General features: G+C 35.2%; 1 protein-coding gene across 1 annotated transcript in view; it reads right to left on the bottom strand.

Annotated features, from left to right (window-relative positions):
* The window catches only part of WDR72 (WD repeat domain 72), a 195,257-nt gene that overhangs the window by 75,963 nt on the left and 101,644 nt on the right, over positions 1-17,650 (bottom strand). Inside the window, exons 14-17 of the mRNA XM_052647061.1 lie at positions 14,519-15,336; positions 11,780-11,871; positions 7,269-7,348; positions 939-1,134 (exon numbers count right to left, since the gene is read on the bottom strand). Of these exons, the coding sequence (XP_052503021.1) occupies positions 939-1,134; positions 7,269-7,348; positions 11,780-11,871; positions 14,519-15,336 (1,186 nt within the window). The remainder of the gene's footprint in view (positions 1-938; positions 1,135-7,268; positions 7,349-11,779; positions 11,872-14,518; positions 15,337-17,650) is intronic.

The raw sequence follows: 17,650 nt of genomic DNA, 5'->3' as shown, positions 1-17,650 counted from the left end.
TCCATCTATTTTGATCTTTGGCCTTCTTTGAAAAAGCCTTTTTCTGCTACATATCCTCTTTCACTGCATAGTGCGCTCTAATCAGTAATCTTATAAAAATAATAATAAGAAATAAATATAATGCATTTTTAAGAATAATACCTGTTTTAAGATTTAACATTTTAAATATAGCAACATTTCTGAGTCCCAAATAAAATCTTTTAAAGAGCTAAAAGAAGTATCTAAAATTTTTTAACAATCTGAAACATGTAAACTTGTAACATGTTTTCCTGAGAAATATATATAATAATATTATATGTTTATTTTTTCATCAAAAGCTTACTAACAAAGTTGAAAATCAAAGTTTTGCTTAATTTTACTATTTTTTAATTTTCATTTTTAAGTCACAGATAACAGGCTAAAAAGTCAAATAACATTATACAGCAGAAATTTAGACTCACTTTCTAGTCAAAACCATAAACACTGTGATTATAAGGTTACAGTGATAAAATTGGTTACAGAATGAATCAAGTGGTCCAACTATAGAACAGTTTACTTTTAATTTCTATTTCATTTCTTATCCCCCCCCCCCAAAAAATAGCATATGGCTATTATCATGTTATCAAACGAACACAAATTTAGGACCCGTTATTAGCAGAGTATTCTTATAATATATGTCCCATTAAGCTATTATTGTTACTTCTGTTTTCATTTTTACTGTCTTAACTTTAAAACATTTAAATAAAGAACATAAATTTTGTTTTGTAAAATATTTATTAATTACAATTTAGAATTAGAAACTTGACAATTATGAGGAAATTGATAGCAGAATAGGTCAGAAACAGGGCACTTAGCTTGGCTTTTGCAGAAATGATTTATTGTGAACTCATATTCTCAACATGCTCTGAGGAGTAGAAAAAGTTCTGATGAAAGAGCTTGCCAATAAATTTTGCACTTACTTTGCAGAGGAAAAGTGTCTGTAGTACACTGTAACTCAGGCTCCTTGGCCCATTCGATCTTTGGCAGCATCTGCATCATCTCATAGTCACCATTCTTTGCCACAGACTCTAGTTCACTGTTGACTGGTGTCTTTCTTAAAGTCTTCATGTGCTTCTGAACTTCTGCCAAAAGAACAGCTTGTATTGCTTCAGTTACCTGTAAAATTTATTTTTTAAATTGAATTATTTTTAGTGTCCACAAATGCTCGGGGTCTTATATAAAACCTCCAAGCCTGGAATTTTTTATTTGAATGTCTCATATAAATTATAATGCTCCATTCCACCAGAATTACTATCTGAAACAACTGAAGTGTAGTTACTGGAAACTAGCATCCAAGTCATCATACTGTTCTTTTTTTTAAAAAAAAAAAAAAAGCTCAAGAGATTATAAAAGGAAAATTTAAAGGCATTTTCCATTCTTTCTCATAAAATATTTTCATTTTCACCAGAAAACAAAATTTAAATATATTACATTGTTCTTAAAGACAAGTTTAGTTTCTGAATGCCAAGTACAATTTAACATACTTGATTTAAAAAATACAGAAAATTAAAGACAAAACTTTAATAATAAATCTCACTAAACTGTGTATATGTGTAAATAGTTTCATGTGGCTTAAAACACTGCAAAGCCTGCCTTCCAGTTATTGTACATAGCCAGTCAAGAACCACAGTTGAGGGGAGAGGGAAGGGGAATATTTATCATGAGGTATCCAGTGGTGGTAAAGTGGATTGGTATTGTACCTGTCTCCTGAGAACCCAGTGTGCAGGTCAAGAAGCAACAGTTAGAACTGGACATGGCACAACAGACTGGTTCAAAATTGGAAAAGGAATATATATGCCAACGCTGTATATTGTCACCCTGCTTATTTAACTTACATGCAGAGTACATCATGTGAAACGCCAGGCTGGATGAATCATAAGCTGGAATCAAGAAATATAAACAATCTCAGATATGCAGATGATACCACTCTAATGGCAGAAAGCAAAGAGGAACTAAAGAATGTCTTAATGAGGGTCAAAGAGAAGAGTGAAAAAGCGGGCTTAAAACTCAACATTCAAAAAACTAAGATCATGCCATTCGGTTTCATCAATCATGGCAAATAGATGGGAACAAAGTGGAAAAAGTGACAGATTTTATCTTCTTGGGCTCCAAAATTACAGCAGACAGTGACTGCAGTCATGAAATTAAAAGACACTTGCTCTGTGGAAGAAAACTATGACAAACCTAGATAGCATATTAAAAAACAGACACATCACTCTGCTGACAAAGTCTGCAGAGTCAAAGCTATGGTGTTTCCAGTAGTTGTATACAGAAGGCTGAGTGCTGAAGAATTAATGCTTTCAAATTGTGGTGCTGGAGAAGACTCTTAAGAGTCCCTTGGACAGCAAGGATATCAATCTTAAAGGAAATCAACCCTGAATATTCATTGGAAGGAGTGATGCTGAACCAGAAATTCTAATACTTTGGCCACCTAATGCGAAGAGCTGACTCATTGGAAAAGACCCTGATGCTGGGAAAGATTGAAGGCGGGAGGAGAAGGGGGAGACAGAGGATGGGATGGGTGGATAGCATCACATACTCAATGGACATGAATTTGAGCAAGCTCCGGGAGATAGTGAAAGACAGGGAAGCCTGGAGTGATACAGTTCATGGTGTCACAAAGAGTCAGACATGACTTAGCAACTAAACAATAACAGCAATCTTGTGAGACCTTTAGGCTCCAGGGACACTCAGAGAGTTTATGCTGATGGCAGATGCTCAGTAAACAGCAGGAGCAGAAGAAACTCTATTCTAAACTCTATTCTAGAGTTTTAAATATAGAGAACATCCAGAAAGTATCAGAGTAGTTTCCTGATCACTGATTATCCCCCTATTCTTGGCCACTCAGATGCTTGTTTGGGTTGTGGCAAAAAGGCTCATGAATGATGTGATTTTACTACTGCACACCAGATCCATTAACATTGTAGTACTGCCTGTTACAAAAAAGGTACATAATCCTTACCCATGCATATTTGTGATGAGATACTCAACACTGGGAAAGCTGTTGCATACCATGAATACAACATAAAATTCTACACATTATGGTACTGATGACTTATTGACTACTATATGCTGAAACATATATTAACTGTTAGCTATGATATCTACTAACATAGTATTTTAGATCACAATAAGTAAACTACACTTATCATATAGATGTTATGAGGGGACAACCTATATTAATTATTCATGGATAATTTTACATCATTGAATTTATGTCATTTTAATTTTATCACACATTTTATTTGATAGCACTGCCTCCAAGATATGAGTGGTATGGTATAAAGAGAAAGAGATATCAATCTGAAATGAGAATGTCCAAGTTTATGTTCTGACGATGACAGTTATTACAAATGTGACTTTTGACAAGTTATGTACTTCTCTGGGACTTCAGGGGACATATGTATACCTATGGCTGACTCATGTTGCTATTTGGCAGAAAACAACAAAATTCTGTAAAGCAATTATCCTTCAGTTGAAAAAAAAAAAGCCAAAACCCCAAAACAATAATAGTATGTGATGCTGAGAGAGGCTAAGATGAGAGCTTTCAATCACAGAAAGCTGTATGGAACTTGCTTCTGTTTCTACATATAAAAATCAGGAAGATATTGGAGGATACCCTTGGACCTGTAGTACATCCAGACTATGGTCTGTCCCTCGGAATGGGCAGATTGGCCATATGCTCCCACAGGATTATGGATGCCCTCTCACGACTGTGATTTACTGTGATTTAGCATGTCCTCTATCTACCAGATATAATATTCTATAACAACCTGGATCAATATTCTTTCTTAAAAATATACAGAGGTTTATGGAACTTCAGTCAATATGTCTAATTATTGGATTGACCATATTTTATAATTGTTAAATTTTGGAACTTTTTAACATATATGTCACTATAAATATATACTGCAGGAATAATTAATACGAGTATCATTAAAAAACAAGATGAAGTAGAAACAGCAGGATAAAACATATTTACTGCAATGAGCAGGACAATCAGAGCCACAGAACTTAAAAAGTGAATATAGAATGGCACATAGCCAGTTGGAAGCAAATTCAAAATATACATTTTGTGCTCAGTGTGAGATCAATACTCAGAGACATGGTACAATTTATATAAGCATATAATAATGCTACAGTATCTGTTATACACTGAACACTGCTGCTGTTACTGCTGCTAAATCGCTTCAGTCGTGTCCAGCTCTGTGTGACCCCATAGATGGCCTCCCACCAAGGCTCCCCCGTCCCTGGGATTCTCCAGGCAAGAACATTGGAGTGGGTTGCCATTTCCTTCCCCAAACTAACACTGAACACTAAAATCATGCAAATAGAGTTGAAATAGATTTTGTGTACTTTAAAAATATACATGATGGAAGGCAAAATTTAATGATAGTTTCTGACTATCAATATTTAAGTCTCTCTAGCATGTAAATACAGTAGATAAATTTTGTAGATAGGTAGTATACATAGAATTTTTCCCAACAAATATATAATCTATAGATATTATAAAACTTTTTAATGAAAATAATGAACCAGAATTGAAAGCACAATGCAATAAAGCTGTCTCCTAAATGCATATATCATTTTTCCTGAAAGACAGATACACGAAGCATTACAGTTTATAAAGGAATGTGCAGATTTAAAATGAAGTTTGAAAATCCATTGACTGAGAAAAGAGAGCCACATCTGGACCATATACTTATTAGCCGGAAGTATTACTGTGCCATAGCAAGCTAAATTTTTTTAATGGTTTTCTGCTAATACCTTGAAACAGCAAAGTATTGTAAAATAGTACAGAGCATTATGAAGACTCATAAGAGCCCCTGTAGCCTGCGTGTGGTTTCAATGTCCAGACTTTCTGGTATAAAAGCATTTTCCCAACAGTCAGACTCACACTAGCCTTTCATGTCTTTTCATCATTTCCTTGAAAAAACAATACTTCTCTCTGGTGGCCTGGATTTCATGGTTTCACCTAACAGTGTAAGATTATAAAATCCAAAGAACTTTAGTGTTGCTTCAGAAATGTGCAAGTTAGCAACCCCAAAACTCGCCGTTGCTTCTCTAGCATTTATTTCTAAGTTGGGTATATTTCATGTGTGAGAAATAAAAGAGACGATCTGCAAACTCTTTCATCTGCAAAATTAACTCGTCCTTACTTATTTCCTTAAAAATACCCCCTTCAATTTCTGAAGTAGGATTTTGCTCTGTTTTACAAAATCATTACCATTGCCAGTGTTCTTAAAATACATTAAAAAGCAGATTCAAATTAACATGTTTAATTGCTTAAATGAATACCTTTATAAGGAATTTGAGGATTGGTTATTGAAACATTTATATGTATATTTGCAACAGCCTCTGTTTTTCCTGAAGGACCCAGGAATTTTCATTTCTATAGCATCTGTCCTGTGCTCAGATGGTCAGTCATGTCCAACTCTTTGGGACCCCGTGGACTGTAGCCTGCCAGGCCCCTCTGTCCATGGGAATTCCCAGGCAAGAATACTGGAGTGGGTCATCATTTTCTTCTCCAGGGGATCTTCCCAACCCAGAGATCGAACCTGAATCTCTTACATTTCCTACATTGACAGGCAGATTCTTTACCACTAGTGTCACCTGGGAAGCCTCATTTCTGCTTTACACATGAGGAAAATAAATAATCAAGTTAAACCTATCTTCCAGAATCATTTATCAGGTTAGTGGCAGAAATGAGAGAACTTTGAAGCTTAAACTTCATACAGAGTGAGTAATAAATGCTCTGGTAATATTTGTCCTGCTGCCAGCATTTTAACAAGGTCATAGAATCATAGAACCTTAAGGTCCATTAGTCTAAATATGTCCAAGCTACATTAAAATTTATTTGATGGTCAAACGGACAACTACAAAAGATCTTTAATTGGAGCAATTCAGAATAAATGTTCTGCTGAATTCTTTTTTCCCTAAGAATTTTTTTCTCCACTGAGAAATTCTTTGGCTACTGGGGGAAAAAAAATTCCACCTTTAATAGAGACTCTTTTAGGGTGCTAGCACATCTGCTGGTAAAGTCAACATATACTGATGTTTATTTGATTAACACAGAGGTTTTTTCATAGCTATTCAGACATTCACTAAATATTTATTGACTGGCTGCTGTCACTTCTGCTTTTCTGTGCATTAGTGAAAGCAGTGAGTGAGACAGGCAAAGTCCCTGCTCTCAGCAAGCTTCTATAACAGTGAAAAGACAGAAAATAAGCAAGCAAAAAACAAATGGCAATTTATCTATTAAAAGCAAGCCTAACAAAGAAAATAAAAATGGATACTGTGACAGTGACTGGAGCAGTGGGGAGAGACAGGGTACAGTGACAATATTAGATGCAATGATAAGGGAAGACTTCTCTGAAGAATTGGCTTTTAAGCAAAGATCCAAATGATGAATGGGAAAAATGAGAATTCCAGTCTGAGAGAACAGTAAGGTCCTGAGGTGGAAATGAGCTTCGTGAGTTCTGGATATAATAAGCAGATCTGTGTGGCTAGTGAGAACCGGGGAGAATGATGAGGAAAGAGGTTAGGCTAGGGGCAAATCATGTAGGCCATGGTTTTAATGACCATCCCAACTGTGTTATTTGGTTGCATAGTATCAACCCCCACAATCTGTTCTGAATCGACTTTCTTTGTTTTCTTGTCACCAAAAATAACCATTTGTAATTGGCGTTATTGCTATGCTTGTCTTGCAAATGTGACATTTATTTAGCCCATGAAGAATAAAGTTCCAGTTCATATTCATCTAATCAATGCACAGATATTTACTGTATAATGTACAAAGCTGTCTACACATACACAAACAATCCTTGAAATAAGGAAAAGACTTAAATTGGACATTGAGTAAACGAGGTCTCTAAATCAGCTCACAAATGAAAAGGATAAAAAATGATCTCCAATCATACCTATCAAATTCACAAGCCTAGGGACCTTTCCATCTAATATTGAAATCAAATAATAAACACTTGCCTCAGTGGGCCCTATGTTACCTATAACACCATAAACACCTCTTCACCAGCCCCCTCTGTTCATGTCCCTAACTTGGTGCATCCCTGCATGTTCTTTTCCACTTTTCCCTCATTGTTAGTCTCTGTATCAGTCCTATTAAATGAAATACCCTGAAAGAGAACACAACAGTACCTACTTACGTATATTCTCAGGTAGAGGGGAATATGAAGAAAATGTAGCAGCAAGGAACTCTTCCAATAACTTCACGAAATGAACTGTTATCATACCTGAACAGACTGGTCTCTCCAACAGGAAATTAACTTCAAAAATGAAACGTCAGCTTCAGGTAGATGAGATTCACTCTTACCTAAAAATATATAGAACACATTTGTATCTTGAGAGTACTGAACATGGAAGCAGCCCAATGATCTTCAACCCTGACTGCACACTGAAATCACTTGGGAGCCTTTTTTCCCCCTACAAAAATCAATTTTCCAGTGATTCTGGTCTAATAGGTCCCAGGGTGAGAATGGGGTAGGCATTAATACTTTTTAAAAGTACCTTAGATGATTTTCATATATAGCCAGAGTCAAGAAACATTAATTAACATATATGTATTTCTAATAATTGTCCTAATACACATTCACATCAAATCAAACTCATCTTTATACCTTAAACCCATTTCTGTACCTTTTTGCCACCAAAATGCAATGACTAACATTTTCCTCAAAACAGATTACTGAATTTCACAACTCCTTCCTCATACAAGTAGTTCCTGAAATTCTACCTTGCCGTGAATCAGCATCTATCACACAGAAAACCCTGTAGAAAACTCCCTTTGCTTTGTCTTTACCTAGCTATACTACTCTGATCAATAGGTATAGCACTTATGTTTTAATTTGACTCATTTTGTTATGTATCGTTTCTTTTAAATTTGCCCTCTCGAATGTCCTTTCTATCTATTTGCCCTAATGTTCAGTGTGAAATTTTAAGGGTGAGCTATGGCTTAGTTTATTTAAATTGATCCATAGAGTGTCCAACATTTCCCTACACAAAAAAGCACTTAATAAGTGCCTTTTCATTAATTGAAAATGGACATATTATCATCCAAATGAAAAAATCAATGAATTAAGGCTTTCTGATGGCTAAAGTATATTATCTAGGTGCCAGATCCAGGAGTGAGATAAGGAAGAGTGATGCAGTCCTGCACTGGAGGGAAAATTGCTATAATTGTCTATTTAAATTAATGTATTAATGTATGTTTGAAATCCTGGATCAACTATTTAAATTAGTTTCAGTTTAAGATGCTTTCCATTGAATTACCATTTTATATATTAATAGACATGTATGTGTGTGTGTGTGTATATCACATTAGTGGGCAAGGGAGATTAATAGAAGGTACTGATATAATGTAAACTGGGAACATAAAAGAAATATATAAGAAACTTCTGACTCATTATTAATATCAATTTTTCCTATGGAACCTACGATATAAATTGGAAATGGCCAAGAACAGTATATAAAACATGTGAGTACTGCAGAGCACTATGAGTTTGAAGTTGTTATCTTTCATTTCTTCATGAGCAGAGCAGGTAAAGGAGCATTTTCTTTTTATCTATTTCCTTTCTCCCTCTTTCATTTAGTTGACCTTGTGATTGCACCATCAAAGCTAAGTATTGGTCTCAACTGTAACTACTTACTGGCATCATGGGGTACTTCATAGTGCACTTTAATGTGATGTTAAAACTTTAATATGAGATGGAAATGAGAGCCAACTTTTCTTGGCAATGTCAATGAGTTAAAGAATTAATTATAACTTCAGGGGAAAGATAAAAAGAAAACATCTCAGGCTTACCAATATTACTTAGCCATCATTTCTGATGATGGAAGTGGGTATTGGTTCCTGTCAGTCCTTCAGAACGAGCACCTCAGAGTACTATTTTATTTCTTAGGCTTGGACTTTATAGAATTAATAGCATGAAGTGAATCTCTCCTTTCTTTAACCTTCCATCTGCCAATTATTAAAACATAAAACCATGTTTCCTTTGTACCTAACTTAATTTTAAATGCTATAAATGCCACCTCTCAACATCAGGGAGATTGTTTGGTAATAACCCTAGTTGCTCAGGCTGCTTTGGTTGGGACAATCATAGGAAAAGTTGAGGCCTTCTTGGTTCTGGTTAGCAAATACCTGGGTTTCTGCAGAAGCCACGTACTGTTTTTGTTTTGTTGCTAAGCCATGTCTGACTCTTTTGCGACCCTATGGACTGTAGCCTACAAGGCTCACGTGTCCATGGGATTCTCCAGGAAAGAATACTGGAGTGGGTTGCCATTTCCTTCTCCAGAGGATCTTCCCAACCCAGGGATTGAACCCATATTTCTTGCATGGCAGATGAGTTGTTTACCACTGAGCCACTAGAGAAGCCCAGAAACCACTTATATTATACCTTAAATTCTAATCTTTTTCCCAGTGTTATAAAAAATAAAAATTAGAGTAAATAACCCTAATAATGACTACTACTTCAGGCAAAGGCAGGCAATCCAGACTAGGTCCTATAGAGGAAACATAATCATAAATGTGAGAAATGGCCTGACATAGAAAGAGCAAGGAAGTTGGAATTAGATGGAGATCGACTGGAATCTTAGTCCTTCAGCTTATTAGCTGGTTGACTATGAATGAGTCATCTAACTTCTCTGATCCCCAATTTCCCTAAGAATTAAACAGAGATAGATCCTCCTATTGGAGAAGGAAATGGCAACCCACTCCAGTATTCTTGCCTGGAGAATCCCAGAGACAGAGGAGCCCAGTTGGACGTAAAAGCACATCAAATCTGGAATCTTATTCCTATTTTCCAAATTCAGTAATTATGGCTTTTAAAGGAGTAGAAGATACACTTAAAGCTACATAAGTAGTAAGTGGCAGAACTGAATCTACAACATCAGTAGTTTATCTCCAAAACCATTGTTCTATTCTTAATTTATCCTCAATCCAAAAGTATTTGCTTAATTCCTTCCAAGCATTGGTCTGAGAACTAGGAGTACAGCAGTGAATAAAGCTGATCAAAAAAAAAAAAAAATTTAATATCCTCCCTGGAGCTTACATTTGAGTGGCAGGAGGTAGGTAGCAAATGAAAAAATGACATACAGTATGTCAAATGTTGAAAAAGATTATGATCAAACAGGGAAAGGGGTAGAGTATGCTAGGGAGAAGGGAGGGTGCCTGCATTGATAAGATGGCGTTTGGGGATGAATTGAAGGCTAGAGGATAGAGGTGGGGAACAGCAGGTTGACTTATATGGAATCTGGAGAAAGGGCCTTCCAGGCGGAGGGGACACTCAGTGCAAAGCTCTTAAACCCTGCCTGACATGTTCTGGTAAGAGTTTAAAAGGCAGCCTAGCTGGAAGTAGTGAAGCTAGGGATGAATACAAAGAGATGAGGTCAGATGGAGGCGTGTGTGAAGACAACGGTAGAGCAGCCAGGTTATACAGGGCCTCATGAGCTACCATAAGGACTGTAGCTTTTATTCAGAGTGAAACAGAAGCTGCTGAAAAGTGTTAAGTAGTAGCAGAGCGCTTCCCTAGTGGCTCAGACAGTGAAGAATCCACCTGCAGTGCAGATAGACCTGGGTTTGATCCCTGGTTCGGGAAGATCTCCTGGAAAAAGGAATGACTACCCATTCCAGTATTCTTGCCTGGAGAATCCAATGGACAGAGGAGCCTGGCAGGCTCAGTCCATGGGGTCACAAAGAGTCAGACATGACTGAGCAACTAACACACATGAGGTTCTGACTTAGTTTCAAATAGATCATTCTGGATATTTGGTTGGGAATAGAGTGCAGGAGTCAAGAATAGCAGCAGAGGGTAGTTAGGAGCCTTCTGTATCTAGGCAAGAGGGGATGAAGTCTCACACCAGGCATTTGGCAGAATAATAGAGAAGCAGTCGGAATCTGGGATATGTTCTGAAGATAGAACCAACATGATTACTAAAAGTTTGGATGTGGAGTATGAGGAAAAGGAGAAAGTCAAAATGGCATTAAAGTTCTTGGCCTGAATAACTGGAAAGATAGATTTGTCATTTACTGAGATGTCAAAGGAGACTTCCTTGGTAGCTCAGATGGTAAAAGCATCTGCCTACAATGCGGGAGACCCAGTTTCGATCCTGGGTTGGGAAGATCCCCTGGAGAAGGTAATGGCAACCCACTCCAGTATTCTTGCCTGGAAAATCCCGTGGACAGAGGAGCCTGGCAGGCTACAGTCCATGGGGTCGCAAAGACTCAGACACGACTGAGCGACTTCACTTGAGATGTCAAAAAATTGGATAAGGAGGTTTGGGAGATGAATTAGCCATTTGGCATCAAAATAAAATCTTAACACCAAGATTGTTACCCAGAAAAATTCAAAGACAAACTTCTGAAATAGCTGTAAAACTGTAAAGCTGTAAAACTACTTAATATAATACTTATATGGTAATAAAGATATTGATATAGGAAGCTTTCTCATAAAACATATGGGACTTTTATTTAATATTAAGTGTTTCCTTGCTGAAAAGTTTCAGACTTTAAGGCATTTTACAGATCATTTGAAAAATCCATTACATTATATCTTATAAGATACTTGTTCTAATAACGAAATTTCATATATTTTAAATATAGACAGAATATAAAACTAAACTATGTGAAACATAGACTAAATCAAACAGTAAACATGCACCCTTCTCATTCTCAACTGTAGGATACTATCCAGTTATGGCACTTTAATTTCATAGAAAAAAAATTAGACTATATCTGTAACTACTTTACCATTTCGTAAATAACTGTAGAAGCTTGAAATATTCAGAATATCATTTCCAGGACTTTTCATCTTATTATGCACAGACTCAATTTTGAAAGCACTGTTGAGGAAAAATTTTTAAGATATTGTTAAATATGTATAAACATATTTTGAGAAATGATGGGACTGCATGACCACTTTAACAAATATGGGAATTGAACACATTATTTTTAGCAAAATGTATTTGACATTATTCTCTTTGGTGAATCTTATTTCCCCACTTTGACTTACCTAAAACCCTAATCTCAATTGAATTGTGAATCTTGGTTTATTCAGAATTATTTTGTGATCCACTTTTACTGGAAGGACATTGCTACTTTAAGTCATGTGATTTTGGCTAATGCAATAAATTTTTAAATCCTAATATGTTCATATCTGCCAAAGAATTATCCCCAGATACCATCAGGACCTGATGAAGGCAGCCTTTACCCTAGTCCAGTGATTCAATGGGGGAAAATTTCAGACACTATCCCGGGATATTCTCAAAGGCAAATAGCTCTTTGCTTCAAATTTAGTTAAATCATGCACTCAGTTGTTAAGCATGCAAAGATTTCTTCACCTTCCTGGCCACAGTGAAATGTGAGCAAAATGGCCACATTTATTGGAAAGATTTAGTGTGACAAATTCAATACACAGTATTTTGATTTCCTTAAATATGACACATAGTCCCCAAAAGCAGATCAAATCTGATGTGGCTTATTTAGGGAAGCAGTCTCTAATCCTGACACCTCCATTCAATAACTTATTTTAATGAAGAATTTTGTAAAGAATTAACTAACATGTGGCAACGATTTCAAGGCCTTTTAATGGATAGCATGCTGAAAGCTCTTAATCTCCCCTGAAGGGCTCCAGACACATCCTCCACATCCTGTATTCAGCATCAGGAACAAACTCAGAATGAAAACCTCTGGTGATAGTAACTAAGTCCCTCATCTGCTCTGTCTGGTCATGATTAGGCTAACAAATAGAATTTGTTTTTAGAATTGAAGAAATCTTAACCATCACCTATTCTATTCACCTCATTACGTAAATGAGGAAAGCAAGGCCCAAAGGGGCTAAGTGACCAGTCCAAAGCCACACTACTTTAACGACAAAACTGGGATTTGTTCTCAGGTCTTTAGAATCAGCTGACTATAATTTTTTATCATACATTAGGTGTTATTTAATTTTCTTATTAATAGAAAAGTGAAAGAAGCCTAAATGAAATTAAAATACACGTTATATATATATACGTTAAAAACATAAAGTTATATATTATGTATAAATATAATGAACAAAAGAAAAAAATAGAGGAAATTTAAGTATAGGAATCATGGAAATTTACCAGTCTCTGCTTTCTCATTATTATGGCCACCAAAGAGAAAACAGAAAAACCCTATAGCATAGAAGCATTGAAATGGAAGGAAGCTTAACACTGAATCTATATAATCCATATGGACTTGCTACCAGACTGTAGGTTCACTGAAGGTAGGAACTCTATTATATAGATGGCACAGATTTGTTGAACTGAGCTCTTACCAAAGAATAGAAATGTCAAGGACAATTTACTACCATGTAATGAGCAGTTCAAACAGTACATCTTCCCCAAGGGCTTTCAGATGGTTTCATCTCACACTAATTATTCTCTTTCCTCTGATCATCTAGAATACTTACCTGTAGTACAAATGTTTCTCCTTGTTCTTTTAAGTGTTTTCTACTTACTTCATATGCACTATCTTCATCATTTGAAAGAGTTCCTACCCAAGTAAAAAATTTACTTATGTTTCCTCTGTAAGCTAGTGCTAAGGACATATTCATTAAGCACTTGGTGAGTCAAATAAAATCTTCTAACATCAGACTATGAAAAACTATATTGAATTTTAGCATGGGAGAAGGTAAATACAGAGTCAAGGTTAGCAATCAGGCTCTGGAATTAGACTTTGTTTTCAGAATTTGTTTTTAGCTTGCAAGGCTCTGAATTAATCTTGGGGTTGGTACTTTATCTTCATAAGTCTCAATATCCTATCTATACATTAAGCAAAGTAATTGCACCTATACCCTATTTTTGCTGTGCACATGGAATGAAATCATGTGGCCAATGAAATCATGTGGCTTACATGGTGACTAGTAGATATTAAACACCCCCCCAAAATAGCTATTATTACTAAACCATACTTTCTATAAATGAATTGATGATAACCTCTTCTATACTAATATGCCAGAGTATAAATTAAATGGTGGGATTTGAGGTATGAAATTTTTAAATTTTTCCTTTCCTAATGATATATGAAATATATCATTAGAGGCATTTACTTTAATGCTTTTTGTTCATAGTTAATTCACAGCAAGTATAATGGATTTCAAATGTGTGCTAATCTGTTTATCTATCTACCTATCTATTGAACCATTCAGCATCCAGTACTGTGAATTTTCTGGAACATATTATGAGACCAATGGATACTTGCTGGATGAATCAATTTTAAAATATACAGATTTATTGTCCAAATTTTTTTTCCAATCTCAAAGAATTAAATGGAAGATTTTCTTAAATGTGTTTTGAGCTAAAGGAGATGTTGCTTATTTACTCTTTGTTTCTTTCTTTCCTTTAAAGGAAAGAAGGGAAGAAAGAAAAGGAGAAACAAGGGAGGCTAGAGAGCTAAATTTAACAATTAATAATAATTTTTTAATATCTTAAATAAGAAAAGTCAAAATCTCTAGGTATGTCTTACCTGTCCATTCCATATGCCCGTTCTAAGGGCATGCTAACTAACTGGTTAACTAAAAATAGTTTGCTCAATAAATAAACTATAGTGTTTGACTCTTGCAAAGAATCAGAATTATTTTCCAGTCCTTTTGGCATCCCAGAGTGATTTGGAAAAGTGGAAGTGTATTTATCTGACAAGTCCAAAACTTTTCTAGAAAATAAATTCACTTTTGAATAGTCTTTTTTCATTTCAGTACTGTATAAATCCCAACCTGGCAGCATCAATGAGAAGTGATCTTCATTTGCAGCAAGTCCTAAAGAAACAGGACCCTGAAGCTTTAAAATATTGAGATGCTTAATGCAGAGATTATCTAATTCTTTATCCACTCCCCATGGCAAAAGGCAAGATAGGAGCAATTTAGCTGTGTCTATTGTGAGGTTGGCATCGACTTTTCTTGATTGCTTAGGGTGCATCTTTTTGAAGCTCTTTATTTTCTTCTGCTTTTTAATGCCATCATTTTCTCCTGATAATTTGATGGCGTTATCTTCTTGGGCTGGGCTTTCAGCAACAGGCTTGGCATGTGCCTCCATAGAGAGAGGACCACAGACAGTTTTATTTCTTTTCAGTGTCAGTGTTGTCTTCTCTACCGTACTTTTGGCTCTTCTCAGAATCTCACTGCAGTAGAATGAATTGGAAGGGTCAACATCACAGATTGGAGTCGGCAGCAAAAGTTCAAGAAGGCTTTCCAGATCAAAAAGAAGTATATGAAAGCCAATGTTACTCCATTTTGTCTTCACAAGCAAGACATTAAAAGGTCCCGAGAAAGACTTGGCATCAGCAACCTGAGGGAGATTTTTAAAATGTATGTCAAAGTTCTTATTTTTTAAGTGATTTTATTAAAGTTTCCATGATATTAAAATGGCATAAAAAGAAATTATTAAGTAGCAGTACAACTAAAGGCAAGTCATTACAGTTTTTTGTCTTAGCTATAAATATTCCTCTCCAAATTAACATTCCATGTTCTAATTATTTTGAAAACTTTTGTTTCTCTAAAACTTATTTTTTCACCTAAAGAAATATGAATTAAGCCTAAAGAGTAAGATGGTATTAGATTAACTTCCTTTCATATACATTTTTGTATCTTCTTATCACTGTAGCCATGAAAACATACAACAGGAGAAAAGTGGGTATGAAAATTAAGGAGCAGAAAAGTTAGAACACTTGCAAGAACTGAGGAAGTCTTTTAACAAAAATGGTTTCTCCAAATTTGTTTATAATATTTAATAATGATAAGTAATCTAAAATGTTAACTAGTATCAATTTTTTTTTTAAATTTTAAAGATTTGCTTTGTGGACTTGTACTTGTACTTTCTCTGAGATAATTTTGCCCTTAATACTGGCACAGTGGGCTCCCACAATTCAGTTTTGTTCTAGCTCATTTAAGAGGTCTTCCTTGAGTACCCGGTGTCTCTATCCTCTTCCTTGCATTTTTTCCTTCATAGTACTAATTATTGCCTTATATGAAATACTTGTTTACCGTATAGTTTCATTCAGCTTCCACCCCTGCAGGAGCTTTGTGCATCCCTTTGTTCCCGATGCCAATAAAATAATGCCATATACACTATTATTAAGGGCTTGATAAATGTTTGTTGAATAAATCATGAACAAAGAAATCAAATATTTTTAAATGATGTACAAATATATTTACTGGGGAAAATGTATTCTGTTAGGCAGAAAAAAATCCTTTTTGTTAAACCATGTGTGTATAGCTATATAGATAGTTTTAAAGATTGCTATAATACATAAATATATAAATATATGTATATATTAATATAAACATATATGTGTATATAGTCACAAGGAACAGGGATAGTTACAATGTTGACAACAGTTAATTGGGAAAAGGGGGTTAAAATGATGTTTATTTATACTTTAGGGATTTTGTTTGTTTTTCTGGTTTAGTTTTTTGAAATTTTTGTTGTGACTATATATTTAATTTAAAAATATAAAAAAAGAATATTTTGAAAACCATTAAAATTTTTTAAAGTAAAAAACCAAAATGGGGACAAACTTAAATAGCACTTTTTTTTCTTTGCAAATGCAAGAGAATAGTATACAGATTGAAAAATGGGCACATAACATCAATATCAATTGACAAATAATAACAGTCAAATTAAAATATAAAAAATGCTTACCACCAATGGTAATCAAAAAGTAAAATTAGAATAAAAACATCATTCACTACCTATTAATTTAGGAAAAAGTCTGTTTTACATTATTTTATTTTATAATGTTTAATACATACAAATAATATATAAACCATGCATTTAATTTTTTAAGATTATCAATGTCTTATACCAAGAAACATGGACAAACCTAATTAGCATCATTATTCATAATTGCCCCAAACTAGAAGCAACCTTCCCTGATGGCTCAGTGGGTAAAGAATCTGCCTGCTATGCAGAAGACAGGAGGCTTGGGTTTGATTCCTGGGTCAGCAAGATCCCCTGGAGAAGGAAATGGCAACCCACTCCAGTGTTCTTGCCTGGAGAATCCCATAGACAGAGGAGCCTGACGGGATACAGTATATGGGGTCATACAGAGTCAGGCATGATTGAAGGAGACAAAGCAAGCAAGCAACAAACTACAGATCTATCAACAGTGGAATACAGACACTGTGATGTATTCATGCAATGGGAACATATACGATGAAAATGAAAGAACTACAGACATTCAATAACATGTATAAAATGTATGAATCCACCTATATAATGTTGACCAAAGATGCCAGACACAAAATATCTATCTGCTAAATTAAAAAACAAAAAACGAAGCAATAGGGTTTAAGGAAGCATTCATAGATAATAAATCTATAAGGATAGTGGTTACATTTGGAGAGTAAGGATGCCATAATTTCTGAGGTGCTAAGTATTTTATTACTTGATGTAGTGATCATGCAGGTATGCACTTCGTGGCTATTGTGTTGTACACTTTTGTCCCATGTTCTCTTTATTTTTTCTGTATGCATTATACATTTCTTTTCTTTTTCTTTTTTAGTTGCTCAGTCATGTCTGACTCTTTGCCACCTCATGGACTGTAGCCCACCAGGTTCCTCTGTCCATGGAATTCTCCAAGCAAGAATACTGGAGTGGGTAG

Source organism: Budorcas taxicolor, chromosome 10 (genome assembly GCF_023091745.1).
Source record: "Budorcas taxicolor isolate Tak-1 chromosome 10, Takin1.1, whole genome shotgun sequence".
NCBI lineage: Eukaryota > Metazoa > Chordata > Mammalia > Artiodactyla > Bovidae > Budorcas > Budorcas taxicolor.
This window is presented reverse-complemented; position numbering and strand designations above follow the sequence as displayed.